This window comes from Emys orbicularis, chromosome 5 (genome assembly GCF_028017835.1).
Source record: "Emys orbicularis isolate rEmyOrb1 chromosome 5, rEmyOrb1.hap1, whole genome shotgun sequence".
NCBI lineage: Eukaryota > Metazoa > Chordata > Testudines > Emydidae > Emys > Emys orbicularis.
This window is the reverse complement of record NC_088687.1, coordinates 131,428,337-131,451,161: the sequence shown is the minus strand read 5'-3', so window position 1 is coordinate 131,451,161 and position 22,825 is coordinate 131,428,337. Positions and strand designations below refer to the sequence as shown.

The following is a 22,825-nucleotide window of genomic DNA, read 5'->3' as shown; positions in this document are numbered from 1 at the left end:
GAGTCAAAGACCTCATTGGCACATAGGACAGTGAGGAACGAGTATTTTCAGTTTGACCACATTTCACTTTTGCATCAGTTCTTAGAACAGCAAGATTTGTAGCTAAAACATAACTCCTTAGTAGGTGATGACATAATGAAGAATACCAAAACAAACCCCAGTTCTAACTTGTAATTGTTTTGTTGTATTTCACAATGGAACTTTGTACCATCAAGGTAAAGCTTGTCTATGTAGGAGACCGCTTTCTCAGGGGAATGAACTTCCACAGGAACTAAGGGCCATCACAACTTTCCACTCCAACCATTCTCCCTCTGGGAGGAGGATTTCAAAGCGAATGAACCACAGTGCCAGATGAGTCATGTTGCTTAATGCACTACTGAAAGGCGCTCCAATACTATGATGAGGACAGTATAAGAACCTATATTGAATCGAATAGAATAGAATTTCTACATGTATTGAAAGATAGATACCGAGCAGAAGAGAGGAATACCTACTTTGCTGTAGTCTTTACTAAAAAGATTAATTGTGACCACATGCTCAACACAATTAATATTAACAACTTGGGGGATGGTACAAAAGCCAAAAGAGGGAAAGGACAGGTTAAAGAATATCTAGATAAGTTAGATGTATTCAAGCCTGATGAAATTCATCCTAGGGTACTTAAGGAACCAGCTGAAGCAAATTTGGAACTGTTTGCAGTTATCTTCAAGATCTCCTGGAGGATGAGTGAGTTCCCATAGGACTGGAGAAGGGCAAATGTAGTACCTATCTTTAAAAAGGGAACAAAGAGTACCCAGGGAATTATAGACCAGTCTGCCTAACTTTGATACCTGGAAAGATACTAGAATAAATGTATTAAGCAATCCGTTTATGAGCACCTAGAGGATAATAGGATTATAAGGAACAAATGATGCCAAATCAATCTAATTTCCTCCTTTAACAGGTGTACTGGCCTAGTAGACGGGGAAACAGTAGATGTGATATAGCTTGATTTTAGTAGGGCTTTTGACACAGTTCCACATGACATTCTCATAAGTAAATGAGGGAAAAGAGGTCTAGATACTGGTTGAAAAACTACTCAGAGTAGTTAGCGGTTTGTTGTCACACCGAAAGGGTGTATCTAGTGGGATCCTACTGGGTCATTTCTGGGTCCAGTACTATTCAATATTTTCATTAAATGACTTGGATAATGGAGTGGAGAGTAAGTTTATAAAATTTGCAGATGACACAAAGCTGAGAGGGGTTTCAACGACTTTGGATGACAGGATTATAATTCAAAATGACCATGACAAATTGGAGAATTGGTCTGAAATTCAATAAAGATAAATGCAAAATACTCAGTTTAGGAAGGAAAACTGAAACGCACACTGTGAAATGGGGAATAACTGGCTAAGTGGTAGTATTGCTGAAAAGGATCTGAAGATTACAATGGAGCACAAATTGAATGAGTCAACAACATGATGCAGTTGTGAAGGAGGCTAATATTCTGGGGTGTATAAACAGGAGTGTCGTGTCAGACACAGGAGGTATTTGTCTTGCTGTGCTTGGCACTGGTGAGGCCCTGGCTGGAGTACCTTGTCCAATTCTGGGCAGCACACTTTAGGAAAATGTGGACAAATTGGAAAGTGTCCAGAAGGAGCAACAAAAATGATAGAAGGTTTAGAAACCCTGACCTATGACGAAAGGTTAGGAAAAATAGGTCCGGTGGAGGTGGGGGGAAGTGAGGGAGGATTTAATAAGTCTTCATGTATGTGAAAGGCTGTTATAAAGAAGACTGTGATCAATTGTTCTCCATGTCCACTGAAGGTAGGACAAGAAGTAATGGGCTTAATCTGGGAGATTTAGGTTAGATGGTAAGAGAGACTATCTAACTATAAGGGTATTTAATCTCTGGAATCAGCTTCCAAGGGAGGTTGTGGAATCCCCATCACTAGAGGTTTTGAAGAACAATTTGGACCAACGCCTGTCAGGGATGATCTAGGTTTACTTGGTCCTGCCTCAGCACAGGGGGCTGGACTTGATAACGTCTCAAGGTCCTTTCTAGCCCTACATTTAGATGATTCTGTGATTCTATGAATTGTTCAGGATGATCCTAGGGGACATAAGTAGTAATGTGATGAAACTGAACTAAGGAAAAGGCTTGACAAGATGACCTAACTGGGCTTCACTATTTCTTAACAGTGCTTATTTCCTTTATATATAAATACATTTTTTTCAGGGGGGAAAAGGTGTTACACTTACATGAACCAAGAGAGTAAGATCGAAAAACGAGCTTTTTACCATTAGAGGTTTTGCATGTCATTTTGTTTCTCTTCTGCATGCATCTTTCCAATGTAGATTTCGTGCTTGCTGGGTCAGATTGAGTTGGAAGGTCGAAGGCCCCCTCTGATGGCATCTGGTAAATCATTGCCTTGTTTCCAGCCTTATGATTTTTCCCCTAGATCAGGGGGATTTGTGACTGGCAGATTTCTCACAGGCATCAAACCTGCTGTAAGTATAGTGCTCAGGCTCCTGTTTCCTTTCGCTCTTTCATGCCGTACTTGTACCCTAACTTATGTAGATTCAGATACTAAAGTGGAGAGCGTCCTTGTAAATATCTAGACAAATAGGCCTTCTCCAACCCTATTTTTAAGTGCTGCTCTTGAGCACGGTAATTCATACTCTACCTTAACATATTCCTTGGCAACATGAAGCTGTTTTATATTTTTTCATGAAGATTGTGCTTGTATCTTAGGAATTCTTCTTTCACTGCATGGCTGGCAGGGAAGGTCTGGTGGATACAGCCGTCAAAACCAGCCGATCTGGATACCTTCAAAGGTAGGAGTTGCTCCTTGGAAACTTTTGACATTTTCAAAGTATTTTTCCCTGAAATATTTTAACTTAGGCAATAGATATGCATCATCTAGTACAATTGTACAGAAGCTGATGGGTTCCTAAAGCATGATTTCACCATGTAGGCTTTTGGGCTAAGAAAAATAAACATTCTCTTTCTGATGGCTTAGATCCAATGGGTCTTTCATCTCTCACTTTTCTGACTTGTAGTGATACTGGCTTCTTTTCTGTACCAGGAAGAGCAAGTCCTTGGAAAGAAAATAAACAGATTAGAGTGCATTGTCAGTTTTCTTGGCCAAATAGTTTTAGTCCATACTCAGACAAAACTCCTCAGGCCTTCAGAATAGGCTCCCTGTTTCCAGTGCAGTGAATTTTCAGCAGTAAGTGACATAATGCAAAATACCCTCTTAAATGTTCAGTGGCCTTTCTCGAATGTGTTGGTCTCAATCCCATCCCTATTGAATGTGTGTCCATATCTCTCAACTCACCACTACTGTTAGCAGAGAGGCCAAGGATCAAAAATGGTCATAAAGTGAACTACCCTCTTGCTCATTGAGGTGGTCCCTTTAACTCGCATTCAAGGAAAATGGGAGGGGGTGTGCCATAACTGTGCTGTGGCTACACAAGATTTCAGCCTCTAGGATTCCTGATCATCCCTAAAACTTATTTGAAAAAGACTCACTTGAGTAATATTCCAGTTTAAAAATTTGTCATAACCTAGTTGTTCCATAGCCTCTGACAACACTTGTTTTCTTGCAGGTGTATCATAAAGCACTTGGAAGGGCTGGTAGTTCAGTATGACCTGAGTGTGAGGGACAGCGATGGCAGTGTGGTGCAGTTCCTTTACGGTGAAGACGGGCTAGATATCCCCAGGACCCAGTTCCTGCAACCCAAGCAGTTTCCTTTCATTGCAGAGAACTATGAGGTAGAACACACTGATCTTAAACTCACATGGGTGAGGGGAGAGGCGTGCACTGAGCATCTTGTAGATCTGTTTAGAATACAATGGCATAATTGCTTTCATGGCATTGTCTGAGTGTGCATCTCTTCTATTTAATATAGTATTTTATTTTCCCAACTCATTCAGACTGTAAAAGTGTCTCATTAGAATAAGGAATAACTGAGCTGAGCTTGATTCTCAGTGGAGCCTCAGGCACGCTCATACCTGTACTCTCCCCTCTACTCGAACCTTGGCAATTGATATGAATCCAACCTAGATTGTGCAGCATCACCGTGGCCAATCTTTTCCCTTCAATACTGTCCCGTCAGCCTTAATTATTATGGAGCTGTAATAGTCACATGAAGCAAAAATAGTTTTAAAAGTCAGCTTTGTTGGAAAATAATATAGAACACGTTATGACAACTGAAGATTTTGAGGGCCAGTGTATGTCCATTTCAACTCTGCTTTAGTTTTTCACCTTACATTCATTATAACTGAAAATACAGTCATAAGGAGAACTAGAAGACTTGTGCTTTGGGTCTCTTTTCCTAGGTGATACAGAAGTCTAAACACATAGATGAAGTTTTATCCAAGATCGATCCTCAGCAAGCAAATCAACACTTCAGAGCTATCAAAAAGTGGCAAACCAAGCATCAAGTTTCTTTGCCAAGAGAAGGAGCGTTTCTGCTGTATTCTCAGAAAAAAATGGCAAGAGTGAGGGAACAGACCCTAGGAGGGGAGATCATAAATGGCAGAGACCCTGCAACCCTACAGGTAATGCAAAGAGCAAATGAACTGATTAAACGCTTTAGTACAGGATTCTGGAGGGGGGGGGGGAAACTGCTCCAGCGCCACTTTACTTGTATATCATGTCTTTTTATGCCACAGTGCTATTTGAGCTACTAAAACGGAACCATCTTTTGAGATGGAATGTGCCAGCCTGGTAAATGCTTACTGCTTAATGGTGGGCAGAGGCTAAGAACTCTCTGGGGCAGGCCCTGGGATCTTGAACATCCACACAGAGTAGGTCTCCTCCGACAGACTGATGCACAGCAAACTAGATGAAAGTCCATTTAACTGAAAGGCTGAGTCAACCGTGCCTGGTATTTCAAGCAGTATAAGTATTGAGAATCTTATACTTCAGAGCACTAACCTGTCTTCTGTAGCTTCTAATTAATAAAGTAAATGTGCAGGCAAATGATGTAAACAGGTGTAACTCCACTGACTTCAGTGGGGTTTCTTTTCCTATAACAAGTCTGAATTTTCCCCATTAATTATATGTGGGTTCTTTTTGCACAGAAACTCAATTGTACTTTGTTCTCCTAAAGCTTCATAAATTCTAAAGCCAGAAGGGACCACTGTGATCATGTGGCCTGCCCCCCTGTATAACACAGGCCAGAGAACTTCCCCAAAATAATTCCTGTTTGAACTAGAACACATCTCCTAGAAAAGCATCAAATCTTGATTTAAAAATTGCCAGTGATCAAGAATCCACCTCAACACTTGTTTCAATGGTTAATTATCCTCGCTGTAAAAATTGAAACTTCTAACTCCGGTAATTCAGCTGAAATTATTATAAATTCTGTCACTGATCTGATTTACACATTTGTGATGTAATTACAGTTCCATTAACTTTCGGGGCAATGCAGCTACATGGAATGTGAGACTTAACATATGAACTTCTTCTTACCATGGGCCCCGTTCATCCATGAGCTAAGCCCTGGAAAACCAGGGAGTTACATGAGAAATGAATTTGACCCCTTGTGTATATCAAATGCTTTTGTTTGGTGTTGGCTTGTGTTTTATTCAGTGCATAATATGAAAGGTTGATTTTTTTTTTTTTTCCTTTTAAACTGAAGAACAGAAATATGGCCTGAGACAATATAATCTCGTTGTTTTGTCCTGTCAGCACTGATAAGGTTCAAGCTAAATGGAAAATCTCCATTTAATACCTATTGGGCTAGAGCCTTGACAGGTATAAACAGGGATAGCTCCACTGATTTGCCAGGTTTACATCAGCTGAGGATCTGAGGAAAGTGGTGTTTATATTTCAGGAGTTGTCACCCTTTTCTCTGAGGTAGTGTTGTACCAGTGTCCCATATAATAGGAGTCCTTTTTCTGCTAAAAGTGCCATTTTTTCAGATGACACTTGCAACAGACAGAGAACATTCAAGAGTGTATGTCACTATTGATTAAAATATTTGTGTTAACTTCAGTGCCCTAGACATTTCATTCCATTCTGTCTACGGAACATCTTCAATTATAATTGGAAAAGGTATTCTTCACTTTATCCGAAACAGGCGCATAGTGTTACTGCATACTGTTAAACTATATTGGGGCAATTGACTCTCAGAAGTGACTGCAGTTCAGTGGTGGATGAAATTACCATTGTGTATGGCTGGTATATCTACTTTAAATTGGTTACGTGTTTTAGGATCAAAGATGCTATCATGAATATAAACATCTCATATGACATCTGATATTATCTCACTGTCACACTGGTGATCTTTTTCCCTTCTCTATGGCTTGATTAATGCTGCATGGGTAAACTGTGGCTCATTTTGCAATCGGCTGTTGTTTTCAGTTACTGAAGATGTGGTATGAACTGGACGAGAAGAGCCAGAGAAAATATCTAAAGAGGACATCTAAGTGTCCTGACCCAAGCCTGGCCGTCTGGCGACCAGATATTTATTTTGCATCTGTTTCAGAAGCATTTGAAAGTGAAGTAGAGAATTACATCAGTGAATGGAATGCTCAGAACAACAGCAACTATGTAAAATCAGAGCTTTCTTGTGATAGGTAATAACCTTTATATATTTACAGTGCCTCTTTCCTTCCTTCCCCTCCCCCCCTCACACAAATAACACTGATTTGGATCCAGGATGGTAATGATAAAGTCTTTACCATCTGGTGGCTCTGTCTTGACCTTTGTGAAATGGGTTAGTGAGTCGCAGCCTGGTTCCTAGGAGACAAATGTGCCCAGCACAAAACCGTGGCCATAATTGGTACCTTTATGGTCACGCTCAACAGAGCTCCCAAAGACTGAATTTGCCTTAGACACAGATACTCTTCTCTGTGTAAAATGGGGATAATGGTACTGACCTCCTTTTTGTAAAGCATTTTGAGATCTACGGATGAAAAGCGCAATACAAGAGCTAGGTGGTTTATTATTATCCTTAGAGATACTGCTCTCTCCAGAATAGGGTTGAGGTGCATCTGTTCTGTGGGTAGAGGACTGACAATCCAACAACTTTCGCAAGCACTAAATTAACAAATGTGTTTGACATCAGAACTGAGTAGCAATATTAGGTTGTCTCCTTCAACCCTTACTTGTGCAACTCATCCTTGATCTCAAGAGGACTACTGGTGTGAATAAGGGTTGCTGGAAGGCGTTCTCTGTCAGTTGCAGTATTCTACCATTGCGTAAATGCAGCAGGAAATGTAAAGCATTACAGTAATACTATATTAAAAACTTGCACTAATTCTCACTATACCTCAGTGAGATAGATAGGAATAGCAAGTAGTAGTAAATGTATCCCCTTTTTACAAATGGGGAAACCGAGACACAGAGGTTAGACTCGTTCAAGGCTCCTAGTTGTATGCTCAGGTCAGTAGACTGTGCCTCTAAGGTTTAGATTATGCCTACACTGCCTGGGGGAGGTGTGATTCCCAGTGAGGCTAGACAGACTCATGCTAGCTCAGCTCGAGTTAGCGTGCTAAAAATAGCATGGACGTTGTGGCAGTGGCTCAGGCTAGCTGCCAGAGTTCAAGCCCGCCCAACCCCTGGGTCTGAGCTTGGGTAGCTAGCCCAAGCCGCCGCAGTGCCCACGCTATTTTTAGTATGCTAACTTGAGCTGAGCTAGCGTGAGTCTGGGAATCGCACTTCCTCGCTGCATGTAGACATACCCTTAGAGTTAGGTGAATTGGCTTACTCTTTGTGGAGGACTAAGTGTTTGCAGACCCATCCATAGCACTGACTTTTCCAAAAGCAACTCTAGCTGTAAAACAGAAAACACTTCTGGTAACCAGAGTCGTGCTGCAGTCTGCACCTGGTTTCCACTTGTTACAGTGTTGAGTTAAGCCTCAGTGTGCGATTATCTCTGGTCTGTCTTCAGATTAAACAGCTTGTTGCATTTGAAGTGGCAAAGGTCCCTGTGTGACCCAGGAGAGGCTGTGGGTCTCCTTGCTGCTCAAAGCATTGGGGAGCCTTCCACGCAGATGACTCTGAACACCTTTCATTTTGCTGGCAGAGGTGAAATGAATGTCACATTGGGTATTCCAAGGTAAGAAACATTTATTCCCTCTGGGTCTGTTATCCCTCTTGAAGCTTGTAGATAGTATCCATTAATACTTACTGGAAACTGCATGTGTGAACTGAAAGCAGAACAATCCCTCTAGGTTACTGATCACTGGTGACTGTGTATGGAAAACAAGGGCGTTTAAAAATTTTGTAGATTGAAAGACAAACAAATAAAGATGAATCACAGAAATTGGAGATGGAACAGACATATTAATAGCCATCTAGTCTAAGAGGAAATGCGGTTGAATATCCTTTTTGTTTTGTATTTTTAGTCAGTACATCATTTTATTTCACATCATTTCAGGCCTCTTTGAATCCGGATGATATTCCAATTGAGAGCTATATTCTGTTTATTCAGTATATATTTGATGATGGGGAAATGAATACCAAATTGAAATGGAACAAGTGTTGTTCTGGCCATAGCTTTTAGCTGCACACTGATTTGAGGGAGGTTCCAGAGAGTATTGCATGCTACCTCATTAAATGAACTGTATTCTTATTTGATTGTATTATGCCCTTATAGCTTAATTTGCAAGAGTATTTTCTATTAAAGGTTGCGGGAGATCCTGATGGTAGCTAGTGCTAACATTAAAACTCCAATGATGAGCGTTCCTGTGCTTAATACCAAGAAAGCTCACAAGAAGGTGAAAAGGCTTAAGAAACAGTTTACAAGAGTGTGCTTAGCGGAGGTGAGCCTCTCCTTTATGTCTTTGTGTATGTTTTGTGACTCCTTGCGGCAAAAAAAAAAAAGGCTCAGCAAAGTGGGTACACTTAAGTCTGCTCCTTAATAAACCATTGCTTGTCCCAGATTTTTCCAGAGGGTGCAAGTTTGAATAGAGTTGGAGGGAGGAAGGCCTAGAAATTGATTTTGGGATTTGGAGGTCCTTTTATGATTATTCTTGCCTCCTGAGTTCATTGAATAATTAGATCATTGCAAAGAGGCTTTGATAAGTATCCTAGAATATCAGGGTTGGAAGGGACCTCAGGAGGTCATCTAGTCCAACTCCCTGCTCAAAGCAGGGCCAATCCCCAACTAAATCATCCCAGCCAGGGCTTTGTCAAGCCTGACCTTAAAAACCTCTAAGGAAGGAGATTCCACCACCTCCCTAGGTAACCCATTCCAGTGCTTCACCACCCACCTAGTGAAAAAGTTTTTCCTAATATCCAACTTAAACCTCCCCCACTGCAACTTGAGACCATTACAGCTTGTTCTGTCATCTGCCACCACTGAGAACAGCCGAGCTCCATCCTCTTTGGAACCCCCTTTCAGGTAGTTGAAAGCAGCTATCAAATCCCCCCTCATTCTTCTCTTCTGCAGACTAAACAATCCCAGTTCCCTCAGCCTCTCCTCATAAGTCATGTGCTCCAGCCCCCTAATCATTTTTGTTGCCCTCTGCTGGACTCTTTCCAATTTTCCACATCCTTCCTGTAGTGTGGGGCCCAAAACTGGACACAGTACTCCAGATGAGGCCTCACCAATGTCGAATAGAGGGGAATGATCACGTCTCTCGATCTGCTGACAATACTCCTACTTATACAGCCCAAAATGCCGTTAGCCTTCTTGGCAACAAGGGAACACTGTCGACTCATATCCAGCTTCTTGTCCACTGTAACCCTTAGGTCCTTTTCTGCAGAACTGCTGCCTAGCCATTCAGACCCTAGTCTGTAGCAGTGCATGGGATTCTTCCATCCTAAGTGCAGGACTCTGCACTTGTCCTTGTTGAACCTCATCAGATTTCTTTTGGCCCAATCCTCTAATTTGTCTAGGTCCCTCTGTATGCTATCCTTACCCTCCAGCGTATCTACCACGCCTCCCAGTTTAGTGTCATCTGCAAACTTGCTGAGGGTGCAGTCCATGCCATCCTCCAGATCATTAATGACTGTATAAAGTAAGAAGTATGACTATATAAAATAAGAAGTACTTGAATTAAAATTAACTTGAATAAGAGCACGATCACAGGCTAGAAACTGACCAAAGGACGATGAAGAAAGGGTATGGTGAATAACAATATGTTGAGGGGAAGGTCCACGCATTACCTCTGAGGCAGCCTGTCTTGGTCTTGCCACCCGCTCATTTTGTTAAGCTCTCGAATTAGAGATTTTCATTATCTTTAGCCTTTAGGAAATGCGTTAATCCTAAAGAGATTTGCACTAGAGCAGTGGTGGGCAACCTGTGGCCTGCGGGCTGCACGCAGCCCATCGAAGTAATCCGCGGGCGAGCCGCGAGACAGTTTGTTTACATTGACCGTCCACAGGCACGGCCGCTCCCAGCTCCCATTGGCTGGGAATGGCGAGCCGCAGCCACTGGGAGCTGTGGGTGACCATGTCTGTGGACGGTCAATATAAACAAACTGTCTCGCGGCCCGCCAGCAGATTACCCTGACGGGCTGCAGGTTGCCCACCACTGCACTAGAGGGACTAGCTATTTTTCTAGGTTTTTCCCTAAGCTACTTGGGGCTGCTGTGCTGTGGAGGAGGAAAGCACTTGGGAAAATGGAGAGATCAGAGTCCGATCTAGTCTGTATTTCCCTTTTTTGACTGTTTCCCATGCTCCTCTAATGCCCTACCTTTTCCTGCTCCTGCTGCGGCATTGGGTCCCTTCCTAAAACTGGAAAACAGCAGAAGCAAACATAGGCTGCTGCTGTGTGCTGAGGACCTGACACATTCAATGAGCAAGTGAATGTGAGTCACTAGCTTGAGTCTGTTGGCGCACTGAGGTAGGGGTGTGTGTGTGTGTGTGTGTGTGAGAGAGAGAGAGCGCTCTTCTGGCTTCTTGGAGGGAACAGGGGAAGGAGGTGAGGCAGTTTGGTCAGAGAAAAGGCAATGTGTATACAAATCTGTGGAGTTAAGTTTGAGCTGAAAGTGCCAAATCAGGGTTACTCCTGGGGGAATTCTGCACCACTGCACATGCGCAGAATTCATGTCCCCCACAGATTTCTTTGCTTCCCCGCAGAAAAATGACTTTATGACGGGGAAGCAAAGGGAAGCCACAAGAGAGGTCATGTGACTCTCCCCAGCAGTATGTTTTGGGTGCCCAAGGCAGCTGGCAGAGAGATAGATACCTGTGGGATGAGGGGCAGGAGTGGGGAAGACTGACTGGTGGCTCCTACCCTGCACCGGGCTCAGCTGCTAGTCCTGGCTGGGCTGGGGAGGATGGGACTTCCTCTTCCCCTGGACAGCATCCAGGGCCAGGTCAGACCCACTCCCAGATTTCTCCCCAGACTGCAGGAAACTCTACGAACAACCCCCCCCATCACCAGCTTCCTGCACCCATCGCTCCTCAGCTGCAGGGGGAGAGATCACTGTATAGGGAGCTCCTTCCCCATCCACCCAACCCCTGTGCATTCAGACCCCCTTATACCCAGATCCTCCCGTGGAGCCCCACTCCCTCTGCACCTGGACCATCCCGACAAGCCACCCGCACTCAGATTCCCATCTCATTGAGCCCCAACCAGCTGCACCTGGATCCTCACCCCACTGAGACCCATTACCCCAGCATCTGGACCCTCCACTGAATCCCCCACACCCAGACCCCCATGCTGAGCCCCAACCACCTTCACGTGGACCCCCCTGCAGAGTTCCTTTACTGTTGTACCCAGAACCCCCCCAACAAGCCTCTGTGCATCCAGAACCCCCCTGCATCGGGATCCCCTCACTGAGCCACCCGCGCCCAGATTGCCCCACATAGAACCCTCTGAACCTACACGTGGATCCCCCCACACTAAGCCCCTTCACACTTGGATCCTGCCTTGCTGAGCCTGCCAGCTCACACCTGGTGCACCTGGCATGGAGGGGCGGGGCCCTGGGGTGTTTCTGGGGCAGGCCCAGTCCTTGAGGAATTTTAAAATACTGTGTGCAGAATTTTTAATTTTTTGGCACAGAACTTTTTGGTGCAGAATGCCCCCAGGAGTACAGGGTGTAGTCTCCTTCCCCATGTCCCCAAAGCCAGCATGCAGGGAGTGTTTGACAGCTTGCTACATGCAACTTGTCTCCTATAAAAAGGGATGAAGTTCTGGGGAGTGGATGAAATGCCTTGCTTGGAGGATGCAGAATCTCACTCGCTGCTATTTCAGGTCTTGCAAAAAGTTGAAGTTGAGGAGTCTCTGTGCATAGAAGGGAAACTAAGCAAACACCGTCTCTACCAAATCAAATTTTATTTCCTGCCATATGAATACTATCGGGAGGAGAAGTGTCTGAAGCCGAGGGACATCTTATACTTCATGGAAACACGGTCAGTTCACTTTCAAATCTCTCCGCTGTTCAATCTTCACTCATCCTAGCTGCATAGTCCTAAGGTTCGTTCTAGGCTGCAGGATCTCGCCAGTGCTGCTTGAGGCTTCCAATTTTGGACACTCCTGAAGGGATCTGTGCAGTAATGTCTATACAGCTGTTCCCTGGGCTAATAAACGGATTTAAATGAAGAATGGCAAAGGTTTCGAAATAATAAACTGTAGAGAGCTGCACATGCATTATATAAGTAGTTTGTATGGGGGGGGGGGGCTGAATTTTCAACTGTTCTCTACTGACACGCCTAAAGAATAATTTGTATAATCAACCCCCTCATGGTTTCACTGGGGAGACTGATCCCTTCTATCAGATCACTTAATCCAAACTTTACATATACAGTAAAAGAAAACCCAAGAGGAACCATGCTACAGTTGTTTTGAAAGCTGTTTGGGTTGCGTGACGAGGGATACTTCATCACCATTCCAGCATTCTTTGTTCTTCCCTCAGGCAGTGTTAGCTCAGCCTGAGATCTTTAATAAAAGAAAAGTCTTGATCATTCTCATTGCTAAAAAATGTGACTGTGATAATAAACCAGCAGCACTGAAAACTGCTCTTCTACCTCTCTTTCAGTTTGATAGCCCACTGATCTTGATAGGTGAGCTAATTGTTTAAGCTTTAGATAGGTGGTTTCATATGTAATTGAAAGAGACACATCATCATTCTTGGGAAGAAAAAAAGGAGGGGTGGGAGGAAAAGCAAAATTTGTCCCACCTTAAAAGTCCCTTTAAATGCATCAATGAGTTTGTCCTCTGCTTCTAAATTGACTGGCTTACTGAACAGAACATACGCATCTTGCAATGCCTGGAAATTGTTTGTGGTACTTCTGAGCATGGAGATTTTGCACTGCATTTTCTTTTAGATTCTTTAAAATCTTGCTGGAAACGATTAAAAGGAAGAGTGCAAAGCTGGCATCTTTCAATGTGGTCAATACTCGTAAGGCAACTCGGAGGGATCTAGATGGCAGTGGCGGAGAATCCCAAGAAAACCAGGTGGGGAAAAAATGAGTTTCTTAGAAAATCCCTTTACATTTTTCTTTGTGAGCTCAGCACACCATTAAAATGCTGCTATCCATAGAATGCTAATGCTTGTCACGTATAGTGCTTTATATGATTATACAAATACTATCTCCATTTTTGAAGCACTAATAATTCTCTAAAGATGCCCTTTATGTATATTGACAAGGGTCTGAAAAGCCAATTTGGTGACACACACTCTGCTCAGAATGACATTCCCAGAGTGTGGCATGGAAATGAATAGCTTACTATAGTTTGGCAAACTAAGGTCTACTAAACTCCATGTCCCTTAGGATTTACTGGATGAAAGTGTCCGGCTGGCTTTAGCCCTAGTGATTGCTGCCCTTGCTTTGCTCTTGGGTTGAGGACCTAAGGGAGCAGCATTTTTCAAAGCCTGCTGGCCAGCTCTCTGTTTCATCTGAAGGCTTTGGGTGTTGGCTAAACAGGGTGATAGTGGATGTATCCTCTACAGAATTGTCTCTTGTTTAATGCCTGAAAGTATTGCCAGCTGGGCTTTGTTGCTCCTGTATAATAGGATTCTGAGTGTGACTTCTTGTACTAAATATTTGTCTACTGACATTGAAAACAGTCTCAGATGGAAGGATAGGAGAATGTTGCGTTCCAGAGGTTTAGCAGAGTGCTTTTAGTTCAGGGGAAGCTTCCAAGTGGTCAGGCTTTTTCTTGTCTAACATGGGGCATATTCCAGGACCAGAATCAAAATACAGAATCCGCTTGTGCTTCTCACTTGTAACTGTTCTCCAGACACAGGATGATCATGAAGCTGACGAGGAGGAAGCAGGGAGGCTCATTGATGGTGAAGCAGATGAAGGAGACGCTGATGCTACAGATACAAAACGAAGAGAGAAGCAGGAAGAAGAGGTAATGACTTGGGGACCAATTCTAGAGAGGTGCTGAGGACTTGCCACTGCCATTGACTTCATTAGAGCTGGTTCAGAGAATTTCCATCAAAGCAAAATGTCAAACAAAAATGGAAAAGAAATTGTGAAAATGTTTTCCTGTTTTCTGATCAGCTCTATGCTTTGGTGGGAGTAGCAAGTACTTAGCATCCCTGGAGATTTGACCCATTCTGTGAAATGATTGGCCCGGAACCTCACCTCGCATCAGAGATTAGGTATAAACCACCTTGTCAATCTGGACACCATCTGTCCAGTATTCATTAATCTGGTAGACCAAAAAATATAGAAATTAGAGATGACAAACGGTGGATTTTCTAGTCCGTCCCCTGCTGATGTACGATTGATGCATCTGGTAGCCAAGTTGTCCTTGCAGTAATTCAATCTAAATTTACTTAATTTCATCCCATTACTTCAATTTATAACTCTTCTACAGAATTAAACAAATCCCCTCCTTATGTGTTTATATTGTTAACATGTCCCCTATTGTATAGCTATTTTAAGACCTATATCTATCATTTCAGTGTAAGGGTGAACTAGTTGAAATATGCGGAGTTCCTTTAGTCACTCATAGAAACATTGCTCTCTTCCCAGGATCCTTGAGGAAACAGCCATATTTTGCATGATGCTGGTGTACATTTGTGTGTGCGCGCGTGTGTGCGCGCGTGTGTGTGTGTATGAGACGCAGTCTGAAGTTAATAACACTGAGAAATCATGTCACGATTGCAAAGAAATTGAGACTAAAATGAATACGTACCACTGTCTTTATAGGCAAAACCTGCCTTTTAAAGCGTTAAAAGTGAACTTCATGTCAACCTGTCTGTCAGGAAGATCACTTCCACAGTGAGGGGTTTGTGTGAACAAAACTGCTTCCCGCAGTGCTCTCCACATATATGGGGTATAGATTGGATTTTAAACATATAATCTCTGCAGGTTGATTATGAGAGCGAGGAAGAGGACAGTGAGGAAAATGGTGACGAAAATCCAGAAGAGGAAGAAGGCATGCTGCATGACGATAAAAGGGCTGAGGATGCTGAAGAAGGGGTTCAGAATGAATATAATTATCAGACTAAAAAAGAAAAAGGACCCAAACTAGAGCATTCAACACAGCTAAGAGTTAGTGCTGTGATGAGCAGTCATCCGTCTATAGTCAACTACACATATGATACGGAAAATGAGCTCTGGTGTGAGGTAAGATGTTGGTGACTGGAAAACTTCTGCGTGTGTGTGTGTGTGTGTGTGTGTGTGTGTGTGTGTGTGTTGATATCTTCAAAGCTACAGTGCACAGCTACTATAATGCAAAAAATAAATAAACCTCTCTAGTAGAATGGTGCTGCTCTGTCTCAGCACTACTGTTATTAACTTGCAGATAGGATGTCTATCCTGCTCATGCATGTAAGCAGACATTTCCTGGCTGTAGATTTGAACTTACAGGAGATGGCAGTATTTTTTCTAGTGGCAATTAACAAGTTTTCATTCTGCCTCAAGCTTTTTCTTAATACACACCTAGGTCTTTCCATATGCGGGATGATGGTTGACATTACCATGGGAGACTATTTGGGTGTGCTATAAAAGCAGGGCAACAATAGGCGTCTGTGTGTCTGTGTTCAGAGTAGGGAAACCTGCATAATCCTCCAAAGCACACGTCCAGCAAAGAAGACACATGTTCGTTGAGGTGTGTGAAACAAGCATGCAGCTTTGCAGCTGTAAGATTTGGCTTAATCGGACTGAGCAGCAGGTAAAGGGATCCTCTGTGTGGCTGAAACAAGAGCGAAATTGTTTAGAGCTCATGTCAGTAAGACTTTAGCTGCAGTGTGTGAGTGAATAGGCCTGGAGTGTATTGTTTCCTGTTAATACCCATCTGTTGGAAGCTGTATCATCAGGATCTGTCCATTTATAAATAAATGAGTACTAGGATAAATGTGTTTTTGAAAATCTCATTCCCTTAAAAAGAAAGAACCCAGTGTTTGACCCTTACCTCCCTGCCCTCTGACTAGGTCCAACACTGCATTGTTCTTCTCTTCTAGGTTTCACTGAAGCTTCCTCTGATGAAGGCATACTTTGACCTCTCCTCCATCCTAACGTCCCTCATGCAGAACACAATTGTCCATGAGACAAAGGGGATCACGCGGTGCTTCTTAAATGAAAGCACCAATAAGAAAGGGGAGAAAGAATTTGTTTTAAACACCGAGGGAATAAACCTCCCAGAGCTATTCAGATATGCTGATGTATGTAACGTGTTTATAAACCCTGAGACTTCTGTAATTGTTGTGTAATGTTCTAGGGAAAAAACGGAGGCGGGTACCTACCTCCTCCATTGACTTTCATTGGGCGCTAGGCACCTAATTGCTTTTTGACCCTCTGGAAATCTCCCCCCAGCAGGTTCAAAATGCATGTGCCACATCTCCGTCAAGTGAACTCTTAAGTCACTTTCTGATCACTTCAGATGGACTTTTGTGCAGAGGCACAGAGTATCTTATTGCCAAGATAATGACCAAAGAGGCTCCACTCTCCTTGCAGCCGTCTCTGAAAGTGTTACTTGAGGGAGCTCTCCCATCTAAATGAATCACAGTAGTTGGAGATGAATAGATCTGTTATGCTGCCTACCCCATCTCCCTACAAGTTCAGGATTGTTACATGCAGTGTATGCTCCAGTGCTTGTCTGAGAGTTTCAGATGTCCCAAGCATCATGCTTTCCATTGTGTCAGAGACTTTTCCATAGTTCAATAGATCTCATTGTTGGGAATTCCATCGGAAATTGTTACATTTTTTCTTTGCTTAATTTCCATCCCTTACACCCGGTGATGTAAATGGTGATGAAGTTGTTGACCTGGGTATAAAACTATATGTACATTTTCTCTATGGCTAATGCTGTACCTGCATCTGATTGTGTTGTAATTTACTATATTGGTTCTCCTTGAGGTAATTTGAGCAAGTGGAGAATTGGAGAAAAATTATCGCAGCTTATCTGGGGGAGGTACAGTGACTGGAGTAATAACTTACACCTGTCTTCCTTGCCTCCAGCTTTTGGACCTAAGCCGGCTTTATTCCAATGACATTCATGCAATGGCTAAGACTTATGGAATCGAGGCTGCCCTGAGGGTGATTGAAAAGGAAATTAAAGATGTGTTTGCTGTGTATGGTAAGATAGTGTTGTTAGATCAGCTGAGTTAGTCTTGTGGTTCATCTGATTTTTCGTTAAGGTGGGAAAACTTTGCCACTGGAAATAGGTTTGGAAAGTGACCTCTTTGCATTAGCTACTCCTTCACTTGTGTATTTTCAGTCTCTTCTTTGAATCTATAATTGATGTATCTAACTTCTCATATTGAAAATCCATCCTCATGACATGTGAGCATCTTCTCTGAGATAGTTCTCTCATTTAATTGATTGGTTTCCATTTGTTCCTCAGTAAAATCACTGGAGGATATTGACTCTATTTTCATATATATATCTATTTTCATATATATAATGCCATTATAATATTTTATATTATATACACACACACCTCAGTAAAATCACTGGAGGATATTGACTCTATTTTCATATATATATCTATTTTCATATATATATATATATATATATATATGAAAATAGATATATATATGAAAATAGAGTCAATATCCTCCAGTGATTTTACTGAGGTGTGTGTGTATATAATATAAAATATTATAATGGCATTAGCCATTTCACCTTAACAGTTTTAATGGACAAAGTAAAAAGGGTTTATTTAAAAATAAATAATTTATTTTTAAATAAACACTTTTTACTTTGTCCATCAAAACTGTTAAGGTGAGATGGCTAATCCCACCTGAAGTGCCTGCCTACAGAGATTTGTCTTTCAGTACTAACTGGCCCATGTCTTACTCTGAATTACAGCCAGTGAAAAGAGGGAAGGCTGTTTTGGACTGCTAGTCCGCAAATGCCTCTGTAGTAACTACTCACTAATATCCCCATTTTTATTAATGCCTGACTTTCTTTGTGCTATTTAAGAGCCCTGGGGATATTTGTTGGTAGAGGCTGTTAACAGTCTTCACCATCACACTGTATAAATGTCCAAAGCGCCATCGTAATTATGTGGTATACACCTACTGGGGTAAAGCCTCCTACCTCCTGCACATGTGTAACGATTCCCCAATAACAAAGCTCTGATGTTCCACTGCACAGGATTTAGGGGTAACCATGTGGGGAGGCAGGGGGCAGAGCTCTGTACTGTAGCGGCTGGACCAGAAATGACTTAGCCAACTTTGGCTGAACAAAGATGATGCATGTATTATTGCTATCATTTAAAAAAAATATGTACTACCCCAAAAGACTCGCATACTGTTATCATACATGATGAAACATTTGGGTAGCTAAGGCACAATTACCATTATAGTCTCTCTGCAAATCCATTATTTCATGCAACAAAGAGGAGGTCTGATAGTGTTGCAGGGAATGGTTGATGCCAGTTACTGAAAGGAGAAGCACCACTGCATCATTAGTGACTTACCTGTGTCGTGGTGAAGGAAATAGAGATTCTTACCCACCCCATTGACTAGACTATAGGGATTTAACTTAGTGCTGGTTAGTTCTTGAATGTTCTCATGTTCCCTTTTCCTGCATTGTCAGGTATTGTGGTAGATCCTCGGCACCTTTCTCTTGTGGCAGATTACATGTGTTTTGAAGGTGTTTACAAACCACTGAATCGTTTTGGAATGCAGTCCAACTCCTCCCCTCTGCAACAGATGACGTTTGAAACCAGCTACAAATTTTTGAAGGAAGCGACAATGATGGGTAAATAGTTTTAGTTGAATTCTAAGTCTCTGCATTACTGCTGCTGCATTTCACATCTGCTTGGTTTCCCTTTATAACTCTCCACTCTCCTGAGAGATATTTAACTACATTTTAAAACTCTCTACAGACTAAAATGTTAATGAGCTCCTTGCACGACAAAAAGTTTGAGATAAATTGGGATGCTCTTTTTAATATAGTGCTGACAGCTGAAATAAGAAGACTCCCCCATGGTGTGGTTTGTGGAGTCTAACATTCTTTCAAGAATCAGATAATGCTAGTCTGTAATACCTTGGATGGTCTTCTGTCATTTCTATTGGGCTAAATACATGTAACCTTTTGTCCTTGGGGTTAGAAGTATTGAAAGTGCATAGCATAGTGGGTGGTGCTTGGTGTTCCGGTTTCTACTACAGCTGTGCAAGCAAATAGCTGCCTCTGATTTCAGTCAAAAATAAAGCCTCTTTGTTAGCTAATTGCATAAGACAGTCATAACTGTTCTGTTTCAAAGCAAATAGTTGTTCTTTGAACAATTGTCTATGTGCCCCAAGCATTCAAAATCAGATTCTTTTGTCCTGCAGTGCCCTAAGTCTCCTTGTGGGCCCCCATCCAAGGGTCCAGCTGTCCCTTGGTTCCTTCTTGCTACCTATGACATCTGTGAACTTTTGTGATCTTTCTTAGGCTAGTAAGTGGTGGTTTCTCTTGTTATACTCCTGTTGGCATTTTAAAAAAACTTTTTTTCTAATAGATTAAGGGACAACCCCCATAACAGGATCTAGCTACTATGTCTGAGACAACGTCACGGGGGTTTAAAGCTGCCCATCTGGTGATGTAGCTGTTGTGCCTTTTTGCCTTGGAGAAGTGCACGCTGTTGTTAGATGCTCAGTCTGTTGCCCTTTTCCTCCACTCAATTTGACCAGCAAGTCCAGCAAAGAGCCAAAACCTCTTCCACCCACCCTTCAGAAAGGGGTAGGCAGGAAGAGTGAGCGCAGGCATAGGTCACCCTCTCGGATGCCAATGAGGCAAAAACCACACCAGGTCATTGTCACTTCATGCCACTCGGCCAAAAGCCAGTCACAGCCCAAATTGGGTCCCTCTGATGCCAAACCCATTGTACTGCTCGAATCTGTGGTCCACACTTCTCCCAGGACCAACTTCTCAGTACCAAAGTTGACACACTTGGTGCTGAGTACTCTGGTGCCCATGACTCCAATACCTATCTCTACAGTGCAGATGTTTCTCAAGAGATATTGCAAGGACTGTGCAACCAGAAACATCCTTGCCCTTCTCTTCTGCCATTAGAGGTCCTTCTGCTTCAATACTGATTATTAACGTACAATGGTACAGATGAGCGCTCCAGCTCATATTGTGGGGTCGGGGGTTCAAGATCACTATAGGATACAAGATAGGGTAGCTTCCCCTTTAGAGGATTATTCATTTTCTTCCTGTCCTTCTGAGTATAATAGAGATGTCCCCATTCACCTCAATCTCGCTTTTATGAGCCTTCCTGGCCTGCTGGGGAATCCAGGAATCACCCTTACAAATACTGACACTAGGGATCGTGTGGGGGACATTCAACCACCCCACCTCACAAGACCTGCAGCTCCTTACCCCTACAATATACAGTCATGGCCTTGGAATACCTTCCTCTACTTCCTTCCACTGCAAAACATGGTAGGTCCACTCAGAGAGTCAGTCGGTACAGCCCCACCACCTGCACCAGTGAGAACATGACAGTGAGGAGAAACACCTGCAGAAAACGGAAGAGCCACCAGGGGAGTAGTAGTTTCCAGTGCAGGAGGCCTTCTGCCTCTCCTCCTCTGCTGCACATTCCACATCTAGCTCACAACAGCAACTTTGACACCATCAAGACTCAATGAAACCATTACCCTCCCCACCTTTTTTATTTTGGGAGGCTTGGACTCGGATCACCTTGGACCAATCTGGGACTCCGCATTGACCGAGAAGTCCAAAGTGTTGCCGATGAAAGGATAGAATTCTTACAGGAGCTGTGTTAGATTTGAGACCAGCAAGAGTTTATCTACCACAAAATAGGGTCCATATCATGGTAGACCTCACCCAGGGATGTCTGTAAGAGCATGCCTCAGATTTCTTGGACACATGGCCTAGTGCACTGAAATCACAAAGAATGTCAGCCTTCTCCTGTGTTTCATAGAAGGTTGTCTGTATATCTACCCAGCAAACATTAGCCTCCCCGAGCCTGTGGTTCATGACGCTATTGATGTCAGAGCAGGTACTCTAGTGTAGAACTACTGTGAGAAAAGAATCAGGTCCACATTTTCCACAGAGATAAATTCAATCCAAACTGCAGGTGGCAGCATCTGTCTTTAGATGGCAGGTCTGACTCTTTGTAAACAAAATAAATACTTGGATCATTAGCATTTTTGTAACCTGTGAAAGTCCTTTGGAAATGGCCCTAATCTGATTTTTATTGAACTCTTTGGTTTAGGTGCCCATGATGAGCTGAGATCTCCTTCTGCATGCCTGGTGGTAGGAAAAGTTGTCAAAGGAGGGACTGGTTTGTTTGACCTCAAGCAACCCCTTACATAGTGTTTTGCCTCTATTATTAAAAAAAAAAATTAAGTGTGGCTATCACAAGAGATGTACCTGCACTGCAGTTGTTTGCAAAGCCTATGCTGAAATGTCAAAACCAATGAATGTTTGTACAAGTCCATTAATGATATCTTCGGGGTGTGGAGGGATTCTCTATAATGTATCTCCAGTTATTCTCTTGATCGCCAATGGGTTTGTTAACCTAACTAAGTGATGTACTTTGACTGTAAAGTATTTGATGGGAATGTTCATGCCTAAAAACTATCCTCTGGCCTAGCACCCTTCCTTCTCTCCCTCTGCCCCCTGTTCAGTAGTGATCAAAATGAAATTATTGTTATACACTGGAGAGAGATGAACAACGCTGTGTGTGTCTGATTAGGAGCCAGGTGTAGCATTTGACATGTACAATTTAAAGGGGAGAGTCTGCTCGCATATCTGAGGTGTCTGCGGCATTTCCAGTCTATCTGGATAGGCCTTGGGTACCACATTGCTCTGTCACATGATAACTGTACCTAATCTTATTTTAAATAGTTCTGGGACAAACTCACAAGTGGGCCTGAGGAACAGTGTGTTGACAGGAATGAAACTTGTGTGCTGGAGACAAGTCCTGTTTTTTTATTGTATTTATTTGTACTATATTGTTATGATTTTTAAAGAGATCCAGGGCACCTTTTCCTCTTTGCTCCAGTCATTAAAAAGAGTGTGTCTGTGACAATTAATGGGCTCTCTGGCTAAGACCATGATTTGAATGCCGTGTATTCACTAGTTCTTTTAGACCATTCCAATATCTGTGCTTGCCCCAAGCAGAACTGTCCTCAATGAAATGTTGTTTCCTCTTTCGTTAAGATATCTCCCTAAAGCAGCTGGAGCAAAATGAACTGCTGCAAATGTGATTGCACAAAGCAAGCATGTAACAATATTGTAAAGCAGAGTTTAAACTTCTACAGTAAAAGCTTTTTTATCCGGCATGTTGGGGGAATGGAGGGTGCTGGTAGGTGAAAAATTCCAGTTAACTAAGAGGGAGGGAGTTTGGGTGCAGGAGGTGTTTCAGGGTGCTGGATCCAGGGGGCACTGACCTTGAGCAGCTCCCTGCAAGCGGCCATCTGTTCCTGCTGTTCCTAGGCAGAACTGCCTCGCCACGAGCGCTGGCTCCGCAGCTTCCATTGGCCAGGGGAACAGCCCAAAGTGAGCGCCCCCTG

The 22,825-nt window shown here is 42.9% G+C and overlaps 1 protein-coding gene across 1 annotated transcript in view; it reads left to right on the top strand.

The window, feature by feature from the left end:
• The window catches only part of POLR1A (RNA polymerase I subunit A), a 60,993-nt gene extending 39,370 nt beyond the window's left edge, over positions 1 to 21,623 (top strand). The window contains exons 20-34 of the mRNA XM_065404919.1: positions 2,338 to 2,490; positions 2,735 to 2,817; positions 3,592 to 3,757; positions 4,325 to 4,546; positions 6,357 to 6,571; positions 7,888 to 8,055; positions 8,626 to 8,761; positions 12,145 to 12,302; positions 13,218 to 13,347; positions 14,134 to 14,250; positions 15,219 to 15,476; positions 16,313 to 16,513; positions 17,310 to 17,427; positions 18,894 to 19,058; positions 21,523 to 21,623. Of these exons, the coding sequence (XP_065260991.1) occupies positions 2,338 to 2,490; positions 2,735 to 2,817; positions 3,592 to 3,757; positions 4,325 to 4,546; positions 6,357 to 6,571; positions 7,888 to 8,055; positions 8,626 to 8,761; positions 12,145 to 12,302; positions 13,218 to 13,347; positions 14,134 to 14,250; positions 15,219 to 15,476; positions 16,313 to 16,513; positions 17,310 to 17,427; positions 18,894 to 19,058; positions 21,523 to 21,623 (2,391 nt within the window). The remainder of the gene's footprint in view (positions 1 to 2,337; positions 2,491 to 2,734; positions 2,818 to 3,591; positions 3,758 to 4,324; positions 4,547 to 6,356; positions 6,572 to 7,887; positions 8,056 to 8,625; positions 8,762 to 12,144; positions 12,303 to 13,217; positions 13,348 to 14,133; positions 14,251 to 15,218; positions 15,477 to 16,312; positions 16,514 to 17,309; positions 17,428 to 18,893; positions 19,059 to 21,522) is intronic.
• The last annotated feature ends 1,202 nt before the right edge of the window (positions 21,624 to 22,825 follow it).